This window comes from Pipistrellus kuhlii, unplaced genomic scaffold (assembly GCF_014108245.1).
Source record: "Pipistrellus kuhlii isolate mPipKuh1 unplaced genomic scaffold, mPipKuh1.p scaffold_m20_p_10, whole genome shotgun sequence".
Taxonomy (NCBI): Eukaryota; Metazoa; Chordata; class Mammalia; order Chiroptera; family Vespertilionidae; genus Pipistrellus; species Pipistrellus kuhlii.
This window is the reverse complement of record NW_023425405.1, coordinates 19,379,663-19,399,763: the sequence shown is the minus strand read 5'-3', so window position 1 is coordinate 19,399,763 and position 20,101 is coordinate 19,379,663. Positions and strand designations below refer to the sequence as shown.

The 20,101-nt window shown below is 52.7% G+C and overlaps 1 protein-coding gene across 5 annotated transcripts in view; it reads left to right on the top strand.

The window, feature by feature from the left end:
* HIPK2 (homeodomain interacting protein kinase 2) overlaps positions 1 to 20,101 on the top strand; it is a 167,991-nt gene that overhangs the window by 106,254 nt on the left and 41,636 nt on the right. For all 5 annotated transcript variants that reach the window (XM_036428548.2, XM_036428519.2, XM_036428562.2 and 2 more), the window contains exons 3-5: positions 16,726 to 16,849; positions 17,119 to 17,238; positions 19,630 to 19,716. In XM_036428548.2, the coding sequence (XP_036284441.1) occupies positions 16,726 to 16,849; positions 17,119 to 17,238; positions 19,630 to 19,716 (331 nt within the window). The remainder of the gene's footprint in view (positions 1 to 16,725; positions 16,850 to 17,118; positions 17,239 to 19,629; positions 19,717 to 20,101) is intronic.

Here is a 20,101-nt window from a genome sequence, read left to right as displayed (position 1 = left end):
TTTATGCAGTCATTAGTTGAGTCTTATATGTGCCCTGACCAGGGATCGAACCCACAATCTTAGTGTATCAGGATGGCACTAAACAACTCAGCTACCCGATATATATATTAGTATACCCCTCTGATATATTACGTGTGAAGACAGCCCCCAGAGATTCCCGGGGCCCTCTGGCCAGGTAACCAGGCGTCAGGGAGAGGGGTGGCTCCAGTTCCTGCAGTGGTATCCATTTCTGGTTCCACTTTCCAGCCTCCCCACCCCAACTCAGACAGCACCAGAGTGGGCACTGCTGGTGCTTATAGACACACCCACACACACACTCACACACACACTCACACACACTCTCACATACACACATTCACTCACACACACACAGCAACACACACACACTCATACATACATACACACATTCACTCATACACACACACATACATACACACACACTCACACACTCTCTCACACACACACTCATGCATACACACATTCACTCACACACACACACACCCCTCACCCTTGAGTGTTGCCTTTGCTTCCTTCACTATCACTCTTAATCTCGCTGTAACCAGATTTCACCGGAATGAAAATGTTACGGGGAAGGAAGGTACCCCCGTGTGATTTCCCTTAGGGAAATTTCCACTGGTAGCGTGCTCTTATTTGTTCGATAAACAAAACCTCAGACTGGGAATTGAAGGTCAGACAAGCAGAGCCCACGTGGAACATGTGCCTGTGCACCTGGGGCGGGGCCAGCGTCGCCCGCCCCCGCCGCTGTGACGGTGGTCAGCGCGCGGTGTGGGTGAGTGGAAATGAAATGTATAATTCATGAGGCCGAGGTGGCGTGCGGTCTGCGGGAGGGGGGGGTGGTGATTGCAGAATTGAGAAATGAGGCTGCAGTGCGTAAGTAACCTTTCCAGGTTAGAGGCCGCCCTGATCGACGGCCCCGCATTGTTCTCGTTCTGACCTCCGTCTGAACTTCCCCTTAGAAGAACAGAGGAAATGCAGGTCTGTCTGCCTTTCCCCATATTGTTTCTGAATAATGCCTTCAGATGCCAGCTTTTCGCTTTTCTGTTCTTCCGTTCGGGGTTTTGCTTCTCCCCGGCCCCATCCCCACCCCCCGGAGCTTTGCTGCTTCCCCTAGAAAAACCTGGTTGCTGATTACTTTATCCCAGTGTTAATGGGAAATGCAGAGGCTACGCAAATATTTGTCCATATCGAACACAGGATGCATGGGGAAAGAAAAAACCCCACTTCGCCCTCTCCCCCTGCCCTCCCCTCCCCGGCCCAGCGAGGCGGCCCTGAGGATGGTCCTCGACAGCGATGAGAAGCCTGTGGGACGCGGCCGCTCGGGAGGAGGGGTGACAGAGCCAGCGATGGGCTTGGGCTCTGGCTTACCGAACCGTCGTTTTAACCAGACGTTCAGGTGCACGCAGGAATGATGCCCTCTCACATTTAAGCTATTGATGTAATCCCCGGGGGGGGGCAGGGGGGATAACAAGGCTGGGAAATGTGAGCCAGGTCTTTCATCAGCCTTCTCCTCTGTGCAATCGAAATACTCAGTCTGGTGCCCGCCGTATTTCCCTCCATCCCATTGGTTTCCTGGTCTGAACCCGAGTCCCCGGTGATGGCTGGAAGGTCCCGTGACCCCCTGTTGTCTCAGCCCTGGAAGGCCAGGGAACTGAAGCGGGAGGAGCAGAGACCTCAGGTTGATCTCCATGCAAGCAGGCACGGAGACAGCCCGGCAGGACCTCCGCAGAGCCGGCCCAGCGCCGCCTCCAGAGTGAGATCTTTGGGTCCCTCAGGGCAGTTTTCTTTCTTGGAAAGCAGCCCCCTTTTTTTTTTTTTTTTTAAATATATTTTATTGATTTTTATACAGAGAGAAAGGGAGAGAGATAGAGAGTTAGAAACATCGATGAGAGAGAGTCATCGATCAGCTGCCTCTTGCACACCCCCTACTGGGGATATGCCCGCAACCAAGGTACATGCCCTTGACCGGAATCGAACCCTGGACCCTTCAGTCCCCAAGCCGACGCTCTATCCATTAAGCCAAACCGGTCCCGGCGGAAAGCAGCCCCTTTTTGAGGCTGCAGGAAAGGGACCTAGTCAGTGGTGTGTCAGAGCCTTGAAGCCGGGACAGTCCATGCCGGCCCAGTTAGCTGGTGGGTGCTGGTGGGCACCAGGGGCCGCACACCGGCCGCCGAGCGCTTCCCTGGGAAACACGTGTTACCTCTTCCTCCGCGAGGAGCTCGGACCTGTGCACGCAGACCGGGTCCCGGAGCTGGCCCTCCGCGAGGCAAGCCTGACCAGCAGCCGCGCGGCTCTTTTAAGTGACATCTCAAAACTCGCATTCTCCGGCAGAAAAGAGACTGAGCTCCTCACACCAGGCATCACTGCCGTTCTTTCAAACATCCACTTCATTGAATTTTTTTTTAATTTAGTATATTTTATTGATTTCGGAGAGGAAAGGAGAGGGAGAGAGAGACAGAAACATCAGTGATGAGAGAGAATCATGGATCGGCTGCCTCCTGCGTGCTCCCTACTAGGGATGGAGCCTGAAACCCAGGCGTGTGCCCTGACTGGGAATCAAACTGTGACCTCCTGCTTCATAGGTTCGAATCTCAACCACTGAGCCATGCCAGCCGGGCTATACTTGAATTTTTTAAAATCTCCCTACCTGCCTCCCCTCCTCCACACTCCACTCATTTCTTTCTTCATCTCCAGATGTTTCTTGTCTTTCACCCACTCCAGCCACGCATCATTTTTAAAAATATATATTTTATTGATTTTTTTTACAGCGAGGAAAGGAGGGGGATAGACAGTTAGAAACATCCATCAGCTACCTCCTGCACACCCTCTCCTGGGGATGTGCCCGCAACCAAGGTACATGCCCTTGACTGGAATCGAACCCGGGACCCTTCATTCTGCAGGCCGATGCTCTATCCACTGGGCAAAACCGGTTTCGACTATGCATTGTTTTTTAAGGAGACAAACTTCCTACGTCAAGTTTCTTCCATTAAAAATAGAGCTTGCCCTGGCCGGTGTGCTCAGCGGTTAGAACGTCAGCCTGCAGGATCCCCAGCCTGGCACGTGCAAGAGGCAACCAATCAACATATCTCTCTCATATCATGTTTCTCTTTCTCCTTCCCTCCCTTCTTTTCTACTCTCACAAAAATCTATTGGGGGTGGAGGGGGGTAATCCTCTGGTGAGGATTAACAAAAGATAAAATAAAATAAATAGAGCTTTATCAGTTTCTATTCAGATGCCTTCTGGAAACCCCTCTTATCAGAGAAGAACTAGAAAGAACCTGCTGCCCTACCCCTTCTCTTTCTTTACAAATAGATATGTGCATTCATACATACATAAATGAGCCACCAGAAGAGAAATCCCTTTCCACTGCTTCCTCGGATAATCGGTTCCGAGCCCGCCCGGGTGTTGAGCTCCGTGCTCGGTGGAAGGAGGACAGCGGGGCCCACAGCCCCCTCCGCCTCGCGAGGGGAGCGTGGCCAGTGCCTGCGGTGCTGCCCGCTGTGCAGGCCGCCGCCTCGGGATGCCTCCAGTCCGGGAGAAGCTGACGACAGCTCACCCTCATGTTCTAAAATGATAACTATCAGCGCAAGGATGGGGGGAGAGCGGAATCACCCAGAGATGAGTTGCAGAAACAGAGTAACAGGGAGCCTGAGTCAGGGAAGGGGCGAGGTTCGAGGTGAGCACATCGAAGGCATGGGACAACCACCCGAGAGGCACTGCCCACACAGGGCAGCTGGTGGAGGGCGGGGGGCGCCCGGGGCACCCAGAGGCCTCGTCCAGACCTCTCAGCCCCCCTCTCTGCTACCACCAAGGGAGTCTCTCCTTTCTCTCTCTCTCTTTTTACTTTACCTCTTGGGTGCCAGCTGACAGCTCGGTCAGCTCATTGGCTAGAGTAGTGTTCGGTGCACCAGAGAACAGAATGAACTTTTCATCTCTTGCTCAGGGCTGCTCCATTCCAAAGGCATGTGCGCGAGTCCCGGCTGCTGGAGCGTGAAGAGGCCTCATTGTTAGGATGAGAAAAGCAGATTATGGGGCGAGGGGGCAGTGGAGTCTTCGTCTGAGGACAGCTGGCGCCCCTTCTACTGACAAACACCCCGGCTCCGCGGCGCAGTTTGTGTGGGTTCCTCGCCCAGCGCGGGGCTGACCCCGCGGGGCCCACCCTGTGTCCCCTGGAGGGCGGCTCAGCGGCCTTTCAGAGCGCGTGGGCTGCGCGTCAGCGCCCCCTAGTGGGCGCTGTGAAGAGCCAGCTGAATTTTCCCTCCGGGACCCAAAATCAAGGCAGCAAACCTGGGTTTTGTTGTTTTTCCAGCCCCTTTAGGAAAAGTTGAATGTTGGAAGGTTTTCCCTAAATAAGCTGTCCTTGGCTGCAGAGCTGGAATGTATGCCCATTTTGCTTGGCAAAACTCTCCGTTCCTAAGCCGGGCTGGAACAAACACCAGCCACCCGGGAGCTGCCTCCTTTGCCCTGGGCATGGCAGGTCCTAGCGGCCATGGCTCAGTCCTGCCGTAGAACTGGGCAAAGGACAGTCCTCTCCTGCAGGTCTGAGCTGGAAAAGGAAGGCTGTGGGCACTTCCACAGCACAAGGCCAGCCTCACCCACCTGGCTCCTCTCACCCTCACACTTGCCTGCTGGGTCAGAGGCTTTATGTGACGGCTCCGGGCTTTATGTGAAAACTGGCTTCGGCAGCGTATCAGCGAGCTTCAGTCCTCCTTTCTCAGGAGTTCTCTATCAGCAGCACAGCAAGGGAGGGGGCCTCTGAGGCCTCGGGAGTGTCCCGGTGGCTGCTGGAAATTCGCCTTCCTCCGTGTTTGGGTCTTTACTCCCTGGGTTCTCTCTCGTAGCTCGGGTTTCTGGCTTCTGCTCTCTTAACTGTATGTCTCCAGTCGGTGACACCAAATGTGTAAGCAGATCCCCATCTTCAGTCCCAGGCCATCAGCCATGGAGAGTGGGTGCCTCCTGAGCTCGCCCTCAGCCACACCAGGAGGCGGGCTGTGGGGAAAGGAGGTGCCCTGAGGAGAAGCCTTGTCCGAGCGACAGGTTCATTCATTCACCAACAAACGCTTTTGAGTACTCGCTGCAGACCTAAATGTCCAAGCTAAGTGTTCACCAATGGGAAGTTTTGCACTACAATCAACAGGTTGCTTATAAGTAAGTGATGTCACCTTCTTAGGATGCTTCTGTGTGGGATCGAGGGTGCGTGCTGAGTTAATTGATTCACGTGAAAGAGGCCAGCCTTTTCCCGGCCTTTCCTCTCACGCTCACTCCGTGGGTAGGTGGCACGTCACGGCCCTGAACATTCCAAACTCCCTCCCGGTGCAGAGAGAAGAGGAGTGGGCTGGGCTCGGGGAGCTGAGAGGTGACAGCGAGGCTCGGTCAGGCCCTCCTGGCAGCGGCAGGCTTCCCGGGGCAGTTCTAGATGCGCAGTTTCAACCCTCCGTTGCAGTCAACAGAATAACAACACAGCGGAAGGAAGAGCCAGCCAGAGGAACTGAAAGGATGTGTGAGGCTGTGTCTCCTGCCCGCCAGCCAGCGGGTCGTGTTCCAGCTCCAGGCCTTGTGCTGAGCCCATTTCAGCTGGAGGTCCCATCAGGCCCATGTGCTCAGGGGCCCCCAGCGGGCAGAGTGGCCGGGCCCAGCGGGAGGGGGATCCCCAGGGGTCCCCGTCACCAATGTGCACACGCACAGGTGCAGGCGCATTCGCCCCCGCGTGCTGGAGGGAGAGGGGTGGGAGAGGGCAGGAACGTAGGAGGGGCTTTGCGATGCCCACCCTATTCTGTTTCTTCACCTTCTGTTCATTGTTTTCTGATGTGATTGGACTGGAATGTGTGTGGGGGGGGAGGTTGTTTTTGTTTTTGTTTTGTGTGTTGTTGTTTTTTAAATATATTTTATTGATTTTTACAAAGAGGAAGAGAGAGGGATAAAAAGTTAGAAACATCGATGAGAGAATCATTGATCAGCTGCCTCTCGCACAGCCCCTACTAGGGATATATGCCCGCAACCAAGGTAAATGCCCTTGACCAGAATCGAACCCAAGACCCCTCAGTCCGCAGGCTGATGCTCTATCCATTGAGCCAAACCAGTTTTGGTTAGAATGTGTTTTTGCTTTGTGGACTTATTTGTGTGTGTGCTATCTTTCACAATAAAAAATAAAGATTAAAAAAATTTTTTTTAAAGAACTGGGAGCAGCCGAAACCAGTTTGGCTCAGTGGATAGAGCGTCAGCCTGCAGACTGAGGGGTCCCGGGTTCGATTCCGGTCAAGGGCATGTACCTTGGTTGTGGGCACATCCCCAGTGGGGGGGCGTGCAGGAGGCAGCTGATCAATGACTCTCTCTCATCGATGTTTCTAACTTTCTATCTCTCTCCCTTCCTCTCTGTAAAAAATCAATAAATTATTTAAAAAAAGAAAAAAAAAAAAAAAAGAACTGGGAGTATTGCTGGCCCTAGCCAGTTTGGCTCAGTGGATAGAGTGTCAGCCTGTGAACTGAAGGATCCCCAGTTCGATTCTGGTGAAGAGCACAGGTCCAGCTTGTGGGCTCGATCCCAGTAGGGGGTGTGCAGGAGGCAGCTGATCAGTGATTCTCTCTCATCATTGATGTTTCTATCTCTCTCCCTCTCCCTTCCTCTCTGAAATCAATAAAAATATGTTTTAAAAAAAAATCACTGTACATAGATACAGGCAGAAAACCGTGATTTTGTTTCCCTTGCTGACGAGGCTTTCACAGTCATTTATTGAGCATGTACTTTGGCAAAAACGATGAGCATAAAACCTGGTGATACTGCAGTCCTGGGGGGTGTTGGGAAGCAAGACCAGGCTTTGTCCTGCAACCCTGGGCTCGTGGTAAAGGCACCGGGGACCAGACTGGGAGATACAGAGCCACGGGGCTGGGGACAGGCAAAGTAGGCGCTGCCCTCGGTGGGGGTAGGACAGGGTGAGCATCTTTGAAATGGCTCGTTGTGGAGTCCAGGCTGGTTCCTCCTACGACATTTCTCTTTAAGGTTTACTAGGAATTTATTGACAAACATCAGAATATGCTCTGGATATCTTAGACCTGTTTTCCAGTTTATACCAACATCATTAGAAGCCTTTGGAGATTCTAGGCAGGTAAGTTCTAAGATCCGACCTTTTTTCCTTATATAAATAAGAAAGTTAGATTTTTGACACCGCACTTTGCAGAGTTGAAGCAGTGCTGGAACCAGGAATCAGCATGGGGTGGCTACATAAAATTATATTAAACATATTTATAAATCCAAACATACATACCAGGAAAGTCTTGTTCGGAGCCAAGATGTTCATTGCAAATATAAATCAAAAAGCGCCTGCCACTCCGAAGATGGTCCGATGAATGGAGGAAGCCAGCTTCCTCTGGGAGACGGTCCAGGGGCGGCTTGAGAACGATGTCAGCATCTAGGCCAGCCTTCCTGGTATTTTGAGGATTTCTATTGGTGCTAGCTAGAGACACGCAGGTACAACAGAATTCCCGGGGCGGGTCTTGAGTGGCCTCACCCGCACAGCGTTATGGTCATCCGCAGTGGCCCGGGCGTAGAGCTTCCAGAACATCCCGGCGACTTTGCTGCGTGTGTGACCTCACGCTGGAACTACCCAGGGCCCGAGCTGAGTGTCTTTCCTGGCTCTCCTTTGACACCAGAGCCTGGGTCCTGAGCCGCAGCCCTCTCTCCACCAAAGGCCGTCTTCAGCTTATTACGGGCGCGAAAACGCCTGCCTGCCGGCATTTCCAGATCCGCTTTTCTTTCCCCACCCCCAGCGGAACCAAACATAAGATTTAACAAGCCTTCTGAAACACAATTTACATTTCAATTGCTTCTGCCCCAGCCACACTGAGGTTCCTTCCAATCTACCTGTGTTAGTGGGAACGGGCTTTCCCACGGCAGTTCGATGCGAGCACACCTTATAGTATCGGTGATTATAAAATACCCCGGGCTAATCGAGTGCCTCGCTTCCACGGAGTTCAAACTGCTTTATAATTCTACCCACCATAATTCATCTTCATAAACTGCCGTAGAGACGAGAGAAAAAGCAAGATTCATAATCACATCTCGGAGACGGTGAAATAAAAAGTCGGAGGAATTGAGTAACATTTTTCCAGAAATGCAGCCCTTCCTGCGCTCTGATTGGTGTTGCAGGCCGATTGCCCAGGCCGGGGGTGCTGGGCGCGATGATCGGACAGCGGCTCTGGCCTCCGACTTGGCGGGGAAGCGGAGAATGAGGGGGAATGCCGAGTCAGGGCCGCACTTGCCTGTGCCAGGGGGGCGAGGGAGCTGTGGACAGGTGGCTCTCTTTCTAAAGCTGGGTAGTAGGTACTGGGTGCTTGGTTGTTGGTTATGAATCTCCATACCTTCTTATATAAATAATTGAAATAGAAAGTGTTTAATGTGTACGCTTTATTATATTTAAACAGAGGTGTCCTAGTGTTTCAACATATATAGAGGAAAACAGACTTTAAATATGATGCTCTTGCCCGGCCGGTGTTGCTCAGTGGTTAGAGTCACAGGTTCTATTCCTGGCCAAGGGCACCTCAGTTGAGGTGTGATCCCCAGCCCTGGTCGGGATGCATTCTGGAAAGCAGCCCATCGATGTCCCTCTCTTTCTTTCTCTCTTGCTCTTCCCACCTCCTCCCTTCCACTTTCTCTAAAAATCAATGGGAAAAAATCCTCAGGCCGTGGCTGGTGTTGCTCAGATTGTCAGCCCTTGCACTGAAGGGTCTTGGGTTTAATTCCCAGTCAAGGGCCAGTACTTGGGTTGCAGGTTTGATTCCTGCCCCAGTTGGGGTGCGTGCAGGAGGCAACCAACCCATGTATCTCTCTCACATCGATGTTTATTTCTCTCTTCTCTCTCTCTCTCTCTCTCTCCCCCCCCCTTCTCCCTCCCTCCCTTCCACTCTCTCTAAAAAATCAATGGAAAAATATCCTCGAGTAAGGATTAACAGAAAAAAAATAAAAATTCTGGGGTGAGGATTTTTTTTTTTAATGATGCTCTTTATATAATTGTGACGTGGGTTAGAGCTGTTGAAGATAAGTGATTTAATATGTGTTGATAGCCTGCTCCGGGCCGGGCCCTGGGCTAGGAGCTTCCTGCGCACTCTGTAATTTCATCCCCATCCCGGCCTCGGGGAGCAGGTGGACAGCTGGAAGGTGAGAGTGCTGGAGTCCCCCCGTGACCCCGGGCTCTGGAGAGTGTGTTCCCACTCAGCTTGGTGGTCTCCCCTCCCGTCGGGATCGCTGCCCCACAGGGCAGTGCCCCTCGGGGTCCCATGACGAGGACGTGATCTGGGAATGCCCCGTCAGCTACACGCACCATCAGGAGAGCTAGCGGAGCAAAATATCAAAGCTTCCATCATTAATGTGTCAGAAATGGCAACTGCTTATTGTCAGTCCCTCTCTCTCTTAGCGTAAGGTGACCAGATGCCCCGCTTTTGGCAGGACAGTCCCGATTTTTAACAATTTGTCCCGCGTCCCATGGCGTTTTAAAAAAGTCCCGATTGACAAATTGTTAAAAATCGGGGCGTCTGGTCACCTTATCTTAGCTGCAAATCTTGTCTGATACTTGATGCGTGTTTAAAGCATGTTTGATGCCCCGGACCGCAGTGAGGGAACTGTGAGATGGCTCTGTGGGGTGGTGGAGGGAGGGTGGGTCATTGACAGAGCCTGGGCGATGGATCCTGAGCCTGGTGGGCAGGCCGTTTCCCAGGCCAGCGGTCCCTCCTGCAGCGGAACTGAACCAGGAACAGAAACAGCCCCGCGGGAGAAGCCAGAATGTGACTGTTTTTCTAAAGCAGGCGAACTTTGAAAGAGAGAGGCCAAATAATCTGCCTCTTGTCCTAGGAGGTGTTGCCAAGGAGATGGGGCCAGCTTCGGGGTTGAAACAGAAAGATTCATTTTTTCTACAAATGTGGAGTGAGTACCTACCTGCCCAGGCTCTGTGCCAGGCGCTGGGGGTCAGCAGTGATTGGGGGGGGGGGGGGGGGGGGTTTGGCATGCACTCATCTTGCCCTGTGCCTACAGGCCACCCCCACATGGCCGCTCCCCAAGACTCAGCTCAGAACGTCTTCTCCTAGAAGCCCTCCCTACTTTGTCTCTCCCACTCCCTTAGTCCCTCCTTCGTGTGCTGGGCACACACTTGGCACCTTGTATGTTCGCTGTTGGCACGCTGTTGCCTCCAACTAGATAGTGAACTCCTGAGCACGCCTTAGGGTCTGGTTTGGTTTTCAATCCTCAGCACCCAACACCGTGCGTGGTCATCGCAGATGCTCAGGAAACAGAGATGGGGTGTTTGAATACATGAGTGAATGAGTAGAGCTTGAACCAATTCTGGCTTCGGAATAACCATTGGTAAGAAGGGTGCGTCGTCACTGCAGAGTAAATACGCCTGAGGGACCATGCAACACATGTGCTTCGTGTGCGCTGAACAAGAGGCAGGTTGTGGACTTGACTTTGACCTTCCAGGAGCTCAGAGCCTTACTGACCAGCAGAGCAGGGGACTTGGCATCTGACAGATCGCAGCAGAACGGCCTTCAGCCCCCGGGGATTGCTGGGGGCAGACAGAGAAGTGCCTTCCTTCGGTTGAGCAGACACTTACCGAGCACCTGCCTTGGCCAAAGGAAGGATGGAAGTGTGAGGCCCAGGCTCTGCCCATCAGAGGGCTGAGCAGGGTCAGGTATGCGGACAGGAACTTAGAACAGTGGGTGCTCCATTAGTGCTTATTGGGCCGATCTGGCTATTCATGTTGTGTCTTCATCGCCCTGCGCACAAGCACAGAGCAGGTGAGGGTGTGTGTCAGCGTTAGGAGGGAGGGGGGCACGCTATATCAGAACATGGTCGGTGCAGAGAAAAGGACACATCCTTGTGGGTGAGGGAGAGTTTCAGGGTAGATTGGAACTAAAGGCAAGAGACTGGGGGGGGGGGGGGGGGGGTTTGCAGAGAGGCCCGGATTGAAGGGGCCGAGTCGACCTCGTAGCCGTGGGAGCCTAGTGGAGACAGGCCTCAGAGAGAGTTAAGAAGAGAGAGGCACCAGAGGACCGGCTCCCGGAGACCTTCAGCCCACAGTCCTGGCCCTCGGTCACCTGGTGCCATCGCCCGCCCCCCGCCGCTCTCTCTGGCTTTTGGCTGTCGTTCTTTGGGGGCCACCCTCAGGGAGGCGTGCTCTGACCTCGGTGCTCGCCCCGCTCGAGTGAGCGCGGGCTGCAAGCTCACGCCCGCCTCTGGGGGGCGGCATGGAAGCCGCTCTTCCTCAGGCCGACCCGGCCCCCTCGGGCCCAGGCTCCCACCCCTTCAGGAACCTCTACCCCTTCCCCTCTCCTCTGTTGGCGCTGCCTCCGAACTTCCATCTGAAACCCAGAGGTGAGCCTTTCTCACATTTAATCAGGCTCATTCAATCAGCGAGCCCTCATTGACTGAGTGGCTGCTAAACGCCAGGCCAGGCGCTGTGTGCCCTCTGGGCTTAGCAGGGGGACGGAGGGGAAGCAGGTTACCGGGGAAGTGCCGTACAGTGACGTTTATGGTGGTGTGGATGGAAACCGACTGGTGCCGAGGGAGGCCCGTCTGTGGCTGAGGTTTGACGGATGAGAAGGAGGCAGCCGTCCGAGAGCCAGCGAGGGAGCAGGGGAGGCGGAAGCAGCACCGATGCGAGAAGACTCTGGGTCAGCAGAGGCTTCGGTGTTCTAGAGGTTGAACGGAAACACGCTGGACTGGAGCCGTTTGAACTAGGAGAGTGAATCGAAATGACAGCAGAGAGCCGGGCAGTCCGGTCCCAGGGGGCCATCGGGAGGGGATTAGGTTTCCTTCTGAATCGGGACCCTGGGAAGGGCTTACAGCCAAGGAAGGTGGGCGTGTTCGCTCTGGCAGCTGCGTAGAGAGGGGACTGGAGGAAGGGAACACCAGGTAGGAAGCTCCAGGGCAGACGGGGTGGCCGGGCCAGAGTGGTGGCAGCAGAGGTGGGTGCCACGGGCCAATTCAAGATGGACTTCGGAGCTGGGCTTTCTGATGGATTGGGGGCAGGGGGGGAGGAGGGGGAGAGAGGAATCAGAGACCATCCCCCTGGGGGTGAGGTGGTGATGGCAGTTAGTGAACAGAAGGCCGAGGCAGGGATATGTTGAGAGGCAGCGGAGTCAGAGTTCTCCCTTACACACACGAAGTCTGAGTGGATGGTGAGATGTTCCCGTGGAGATGTCAGGCCATCAGACCATAAATCTGGAGCTGAGAAAGGTTCAGGTTGGAGACAGACTTTTGGGAATACAAATGGAATCTATGCCCTCGCTGGTTTGGCTCAGTGGATGGAGCATCAGTCTGGGGACTGAAGGGTCCCAGGTTCAGTTCCAGCCAAGGGCACATGCCCGGGTTGCAGGCTCGATCCCCAATTGGGGGCGGGCAGGAAGCAGCCGATCAATTGTTCTCTCTGATCATGGATGTGTCTATCTCTTTCTCCCTCTTCTTCCTCTCTGAAATCAATAAAAATACTTTTAATTTAAAAAATACACACAAAAATGGAAATTAAACCTATGGGTGTGTGTACGATTACTATCCCTGTTTCCTAGGGCCATGGAAATTGTTCCACAAAATGTATGACTTAGAGCAGTGGTCGGAAAACTGCGGCTCACCAGCCACATGCGGCTCTTGGGCCCCTTGAGTGTGGCTCTTCCACAAAAACATCACATGCAGGCACACGTGTACAGTGCGATTGAAACTTTGTGGCCCATGCGCAGAAGTTGGTTTTCAGCTCTCAAAAGAAATTTCAATCAATAACGTTGTACTGTTAATATTTGACTCTGTTGACTAATAAGTTTGCCAACCACTGACTTAGAGCAACAGGGATTTATTTTCTGGAGGTGAGAAGTCCAAAACCAAGGTGGTGGCTGGGGCATCTTCCCTCTGGGGCCTGTAGACAGGATCCTTCCTTGCCTTTTCCAGCTTCTGATGGCTCCAGATATCCCTTTGGCAGCATGACTCCTGTCTCTGCATCCTCCTTCCCATGACTGTCTTCCCTCTGTGCCTACGCCCAGATTTCCTGCATCTTATGGGGCACCAGTTATATTGGACTAGGGGCCCACCCTACTCTAGTATGACATCCTCTTACTAATTACATCTTCAGTAACCGCATTCCCAAAATAAGGTCATGTTCTAAGGATTTCAACGTGTCTTTTTTTTTTTGGTGGGGGTGGGGGTGCAGTGGGGGAGAGAGACACCATTTAATCCATGACAATCTCTGGAGCCAGGATGAAAAGAGAAAAGAGAAAGCGTCCTAGGAGTTTGCCATCTTGTAGCAGTCAGATAGAAGCAAGTCAGCAAAGAATATGGACAAGCCACCCACAGAGAGACAGGATGGATGTGGAGAGAATGGTGGACTCTGGGAAGGAAATTCCGCTCTCGGGTCACAGGGCTGAGAAGCTGGCCGATGGCAGTAGCAGCGTGGTCACTGCTGACCTTGGCCAGCGCAGCACAGGAGCTGAGCAGAGGGCAGGGCCCAGTGGAGGAGGCGAGAAGACGGTGGGAGGCAGAGCGGCGGAAAAGGCAGGTCACTCTCGGAGATCAGGCTTTAGAGGGAGAACAGAGAAGTAGGGCAGCAGCTGCTGGGAGAAGAAAGGATTAAGGAAGGCTTTGTTTTGTTTTCGGTGTGTTTTGTTCTTGCGTTTGTGCTTTATTTTTTCTCAAAGGGTGATGCTAGAGCACGGTTGTGAGCTTGAATTAGCTCCATCTTCGCATTGTGTGTGTTTTGTATTCAGTGTTTGCTATCACGTGTGTGTGTGTTCCCGTGTTGCCTCCCAGCATCGGGGCCCTTCAGGGCAGGCCTGTGCCCTCTGTTTCTCTCCTCTCCCAACCGTCCAGCCTGGCGCTCATTCATTATGGTCAAGGCAAGAAAAAGACCCTGTGCGCAGCATGGCACCACGAACACCGTCCTTTCACTTTCTGAGGGAAAAGGACTGGCAGTGGTTTTCGCAGGTGCTGCTCGTGGAACGTCAGCTGACAAAAACCTTATCTGCTGTTCTCGCCAGAGAACGTCTCCGAGGTGCCCTTTGTGAGGCAAGCTCATCTGTTAGGTTCTGCCTGGCACGTCCGCAGGGAACAGAAGCTGGAAACAGGGGCCTGAGAACAGTGGATTGACCTCCTAGGGCACATGTGTCAAACACAAGGCCCGCGGGCCAAATCCGTCCCGCCAGGCCTTGCAATGTGGCCCGCACCGTGCTGTCATCACTGCACTCCGCTGCGTTTCCATCACAATGACAGTTTATGACTGTTCAGTTAACCATTCGGCCCGCGATTTAGGCTGGATTTTAGATTTTGGCCCCTTCTCTGATTGAGTTCGACACCCCTATCCTAGGGAGAGCAGCCCATGGTCACGTCCAGATGCCCCATGAAACCAGACCAGCCCGTTCTCCAGACCCACCTGGAGACCGGAGTGTCTGGCCACCGGGGGCAAAGGCACAGGTGACAGGAATAGGGCGCAGGGTCAGAGGTGCGTGATCTGGAGTAAGCAGCCTGCGGAGGAGGCTCCTCGGAGCCCACACCAGGACTCTTCCCCACGAGTGCGGGGAGCAGGCAAGCACACCTGACTCTGCAGCCGCGAGGCAGACACCCGTCGTCAGACGTGCAGTCTTCCCTCCAGTGTTCTTTTCAGAGAGTGCTTCTTTTCTGGGGGGTGTGGGTTTTTAAAGCCATCTCTAAAGAAACTGCGTGGCGGGAGGCTAGCTGGGATTAACTACAGCAATCCCACCAATGGCACGCCGTGGTCAGGTGGCTCCGGAGCCCCGGTGTGTGTGGGCATGCTGGGCACAGTGGCCTAGGCCGATGTGGGATCGAAGGCCCGTGACACAGGACAGGCCAGCAGTGACTTAAAACCATCCCAGGCTCCTCAGGGCGTCAGTGCCAGAGGACAGGAGCGCCCTCCCGTGGTCACACAAATGGTCACAACCAGGACTGCAGGGGGCCAGGAGCTGGCAGAAGATGCCCGGCAGGGAGGGGACAGGGACAGGACAGGACAGGACAGGACAGGACCATTAAGTAGCCCCGAGGCAGCTACCCGCCTCTACAGTAACTCCCTCCTGGGGAGACAGCCTTGCATTGTGGGAAAAGCACGTCTGGCAGCCCAGACAGGGACTGCGGCTCTCTACCAGCGCCCAGCACAGAAACTCCTTTTTACTGGGACGTGTGAACATACAGACTTTGTAATAAGACACTCTGGTTTTGGTTTTGGTGGTCCAGTACTGTCATCTGGATGAAAAGGATGAGCAATGAGGGTGAATTTATAGGAGCAAGGTTGGGGGGCGGGGGGCGTTGTGTGAGAGGGGACAATCAGCTCCCGATGGCAAGGCGAGGGGAGGTGGCTTCACTCATGCCCTTCCTCCCAGCTCCCCGCCCACTCCCGCTGCCGGAAGCGCAGGAGAGCAGCACCGTCTTCATCGCTTCATCAAGCGAGGACTTTCTGGAGGAAACAGGAATTGGGCTAATGTGGGTTTTGAGCAGCGGAGTGCCTTGAGCCACATCTTAGAAACACAAGCTGCATTCACATCTCATGCTTTGAACTTGTTTTTCTCCTAAATGGACCCCTACCTGATCTTTGCAGGTCCTGAGAAAAGAAGAGGCACTGTGCTCCCTGGTTTGGGGACTGCCTCTGTGTGATGTGCTCTCTGAGCTCCAGTGCTCTCCTCCGGAAGCACAGCATGCTCCTCACAGCAGCGGGTCAGAGTGGGCTTCTGACTGACATCAGACTGCGTAATCATGAAAATGGCTCTGCAATTGCAATATTAGAGGACTTTTTAAAAACTTTTATTGATTGATTTGAGAGAGAAAGAAAGAGAATCATCATTTCATCATTCCACTTATTTATGCATTCGTTGGTTCATCGTTGTATGTGCCCTGACCCGGGATCCAACCTGCAACCTTGTCGTATCAGGACAACCCTCTAGCCCACAGAGCTGCCCAGCCAGGCTGGCGGACCTTTTGGGAGGCTAACTTTTTAGAAGCTAATAAAAAACAGTACTTCCTTGGGAAAGTGGGATACCAACTCCTAAGAAAGGGGTTGTTGGCATGGGTGGATATTATAGTGTATCTCTTTGTTCTGGGGGAGGCCTCTTGTGTATATGGTATGTTATTGAAAATAGAATGCCTGTATTTCAGAATTCTTTTGCAAAAGCTGGGCGTTCTGTAGACATTGGTTGCCTGAGTTTTCTTACAAAGGAAAGCTCCTGGGTGTCTCTATTTTTTTTTTAAATATATTTTATTGATTTTTTTACAGAGAGGAAGGAGAGAGGGATAGAGAGTTAGAAACATTGATGAGAGAGAGACATTGATCAGCTGCTTCTTGCACGCACCCTACTGGGGATGTGCCCACAACCAAGGTACATGCCCTTGACCGGAACGAACCTGGGACCCTTGAGTTAGCAGGCCAATGCTCTATCCACTGAGCCAAACCGGTTTTGGCTCCTGGGTGCCTCTAAAGGACTCTGGTCCCTCTGGTGGGAGTGTGACGGGGATGGAGCCAGCAGTGTGGGTCCCTCTGGGTCTGTTCTGGAGCCACCGAGCAGCCAGGACCGGGCCCAGTGCTCACGGGAGGACTGAGCCGAGATGGGAGGGTCACTGCCACCCAGTGTGGGAACCACGGCCCTGAGGTTCACAGAGAGGGTTTATGTGGAGTTCGTGTCAAAGTCACTCCCGCATTCCTCAACGGCTAACGCTTTCTTCCTCTCTGCTCTCCTAGGGCCCCTGAGATCATCCTCGGCTTACCGTTCTGTGAGGCGATCGACATGTGGTCCCTGGGCTGCGTCATCGCCGAGCTGTTCCTGGGCTGGCCGCTCTACCCAGGCGCCTCCGAGTACGACCAGGTGGGTCCGGCTGCACCGCTGTTCCGGACGGTCGCTGTTTCCCTGAGAACAGGACACGCGGGCGGGTGATGGGGTTCATGTCATCTCCCAGATCCTGCTTCCCTCAGCCTTGCTCTTCTCCCTTTATTCTTCTTTCTGTCCCCTTTTTCATTTTTCACTTCTTTCTTTCCCTGTAACATTGTCTTTTTCTCAAAGGCACTAGAGCCATTAATATACCGCATGCAAGGTGACAGGAAGCTCCCTGACCTCGTTCTCCTCTTTTCTTGCAGATTCGGTATATTTCACAAACACAGGGTTTGCCAGCTGAATATTTATTAAGCGCGGGGACAAAGACAACGAGGTTTTTCAACCGTGACACGGACTCGCCGTATCCTTTGTGGAGGCTGAAGGTAGGAAGAGCGTCCCCTCCATCCCTCACGAAGGCCCAGCGTTCAGGAAAAGGGGCGGGCGGCTTGTGGGGAGCTCTTGGCAGCAGCCCGCACCGGGGGAAGGGCGGTTGTGATGTGTAGTGTGGACGGATTTCAGTGTTCAAAAGCACCGCTTTGCTTGGCTGCTGCCACCTGCAAAGCTCAAGTCCCAGCTCCGACTGCTGAACTCCCAGGATTCACTTAGGTGAACCCGATGGCCTGTCTGGTTTGTGTGAAGAGAAATGCGCCACCCCCTGCCCTAAAGGAGCTCCCAGTCCTGAGGGAGGCCGAGCACGTGGCCCCCACGTAAGTGTCCTACCCCTGGGAGGAGCAGGGTGCAGGGACCTTGAACCCTGCCTGGCGAGGGCCCCAGAGGAGCTTGTGAGCCGGACCCTGAGGATGAGGATGGTCTCCGGGCCCAGGAAACAGCCCCGGCAGCCACACCTTCGGGGCCCCACTGCGGGTCGGTTCCTCCAGCCGGCGGGTGCTGCCACTCACCATTGCACACCGGGAACTCGGGTGGTTTTACTTCAATAAAAACACGTTTTGCTTTCACTTTTCTCTGTGCTCAGGAGTTAAAAATTAACGTAATTTCCTGGGGGGGGGGGGGGGGGAGAATGCTAGTCTTAAGTGTCTTACTTCATTTTTGGTGCTTCCTTTTTTGTAAGAGAGTGGGTGGGTGTTTTGTTTGGTTTGGTTTTTTGACAGAAACCATAGCCAAATTCTAATATGATTTAAAGGTAATGAGTGGAATCTAATGAACAAAATAAATAAACAAAATAGAAACAGACTCATAGGGGAGAGGGATTGGAGAGTTGGGGCGGGGGGGAAGTGAAGGGATTAAGAAAAAAAAATTTTTTTACATGTCCTAGCTGGTTTGGTTCAGTGGATAGAGCATTGGCCTACAGACTGAAGGGTCCCGCGTTCGATTCTGTTCAAGGGCACATACCCAGGTTGAAGGCTCTATCCCCAGTAGGGGGCAGCAGGAGGCAGCCGACCAATGATTCTCTCTCATCATAGATGTTTCTATTTCTCCCTCCCTCTCCCTTCCTCTCTAGCATCAATAAAAAGAAAACTTACAGACACAGACACCAGTATGGTGATTATCAGAGAGGAAGGAGGGTGAGGGGAAATAGACTTGACTTTGAATGGTGAGCACAGAATACAGTATCAGGGGATGTGTTATAGAATTGTACTCTTGAAACCTGTATAACCTTATTGACCAATGTCACCTGATAAATCCATAAAAATAAATAAAACAAAGTTCACGTGTGGCCAACAGTCACAAAAGACTTCGAAGAGAGATTTGGGAGCCAAGTGAGCACTCGTGGTCTGTTGGTGGGAGGGCTGGCCTTTGATGGCTGTGAGAGGCATAAGGTCAGTCCAGTAGAAAGAGTCCCGGGCGGAGGAGAATGAGGCCAGAGAGGCAGGGCTCACGTCCATATCTCAGTTAAGAGCCTCGGTCCTACTTGTCCCAGGATCGAAGCCTAGATCTTTAGCTTCTCCACGGGTGCTGTCCTGGAATGAGATTTTGAGGTTTACTTCATTGAGATCCATGGATGAGCAAGAAAGAGAGAGAGAGAGAGAGAGAGAGAGAGAGAGAGAGAGAGAGAGAGAGAGAGAGAAAGGAAAGAAAGAAAGAAAGAAAGAAAGAAAGAAAGAAAGAAAGAAAGAAAGAAAGAAAGAAAGAAAGACAACAACAAAAAACACAAACACATAGCCACTGGGAACAGCGGCTTCCTAGACAAGGCCAGTGGGGTCCCGGACGAGCGTGCCCTGCCCCGGGCGGAGGGGCAGCACAGAGCAGCCCCCGAGCCTGCTGCTGCCTCCTGGCCATGTGACCTTGGCAAGCTCCTAAGCTTTCTATTCCTGTTTCTCCCTCTGGAAACGGGTTGGTAATCATCTGCCTAAGATGGTTGTAAAGTGTCTTAAGTGAGTTCTTGTGCTTTATAATGGTGCCTGGCACGTAGGCAGAGCTGTACGCATAAACGTTTGATAAAAAACTAAATTAAATTTTTAAATGTGTGGAAGAGGGCTTCTGCTTTTCTACATATGGAATCTTACCGTAGCCGTTAAATTAGGGGGAAATGTAGGGTTTTCGTGGATACTGCATTCCTGTTCATCTTGGAATCCTACAGACCTGACTCGGAGCAGGCCCCCTGACAGGTGTTTGTTTGTGGGAAGGAAAGAAGGGGGATGAGTGAGTGTGGAAGATGAAGGGAGAGTAATTAGAATGCAGGTCACTTTAAGAGGAATCAAAGTCTCCTTCTCCAAAAGGCGGGAAAAGACCCTCCATGAGAAACAGAGGGTAGAGGTTTTAAGTCACAGTTACCAGGAAGTAATTCACAATCGGCTTTTGCTTCTCTTGACCAGACACCAGATGACCATGAAGCAGAGACGGGGATTAAGTCAAAAGAAGCAAGAAAGTACATTTTCAACTGTTTAGATGACATGGCCCAGGTAAGCTCCATGGGTGAGCATGCAATGTCAGCCCTTAAAAATCAAGCACAGGCCGAAACCAGTTTGGCTCAGTGGATAGAGCTTTGGCCTGCGGACTGAAAGGTCCCAGGTTCGATTCCAGTCAAGGGCATGTACCTTGGTTGCGGGCACATCCCCAGTAGGGGTTGTGCAAGAGGCAGCTTATCGATGTTTCTCTCTCATCGATGTTTCTGGCTCTCTATCCCTCTCTCTTCTTCTCTGTAAAAAATCAATAAAAATATTTTTTATTTTTTTAATATATTTTATATTTAAAAAGAAAACAAGCACAGCAAGGCTTCTGCAAGAGCAATATAGGGTGGTGAGTAGAAATCCACATTACTCAACTGCCATGATTGACCCTTGACTC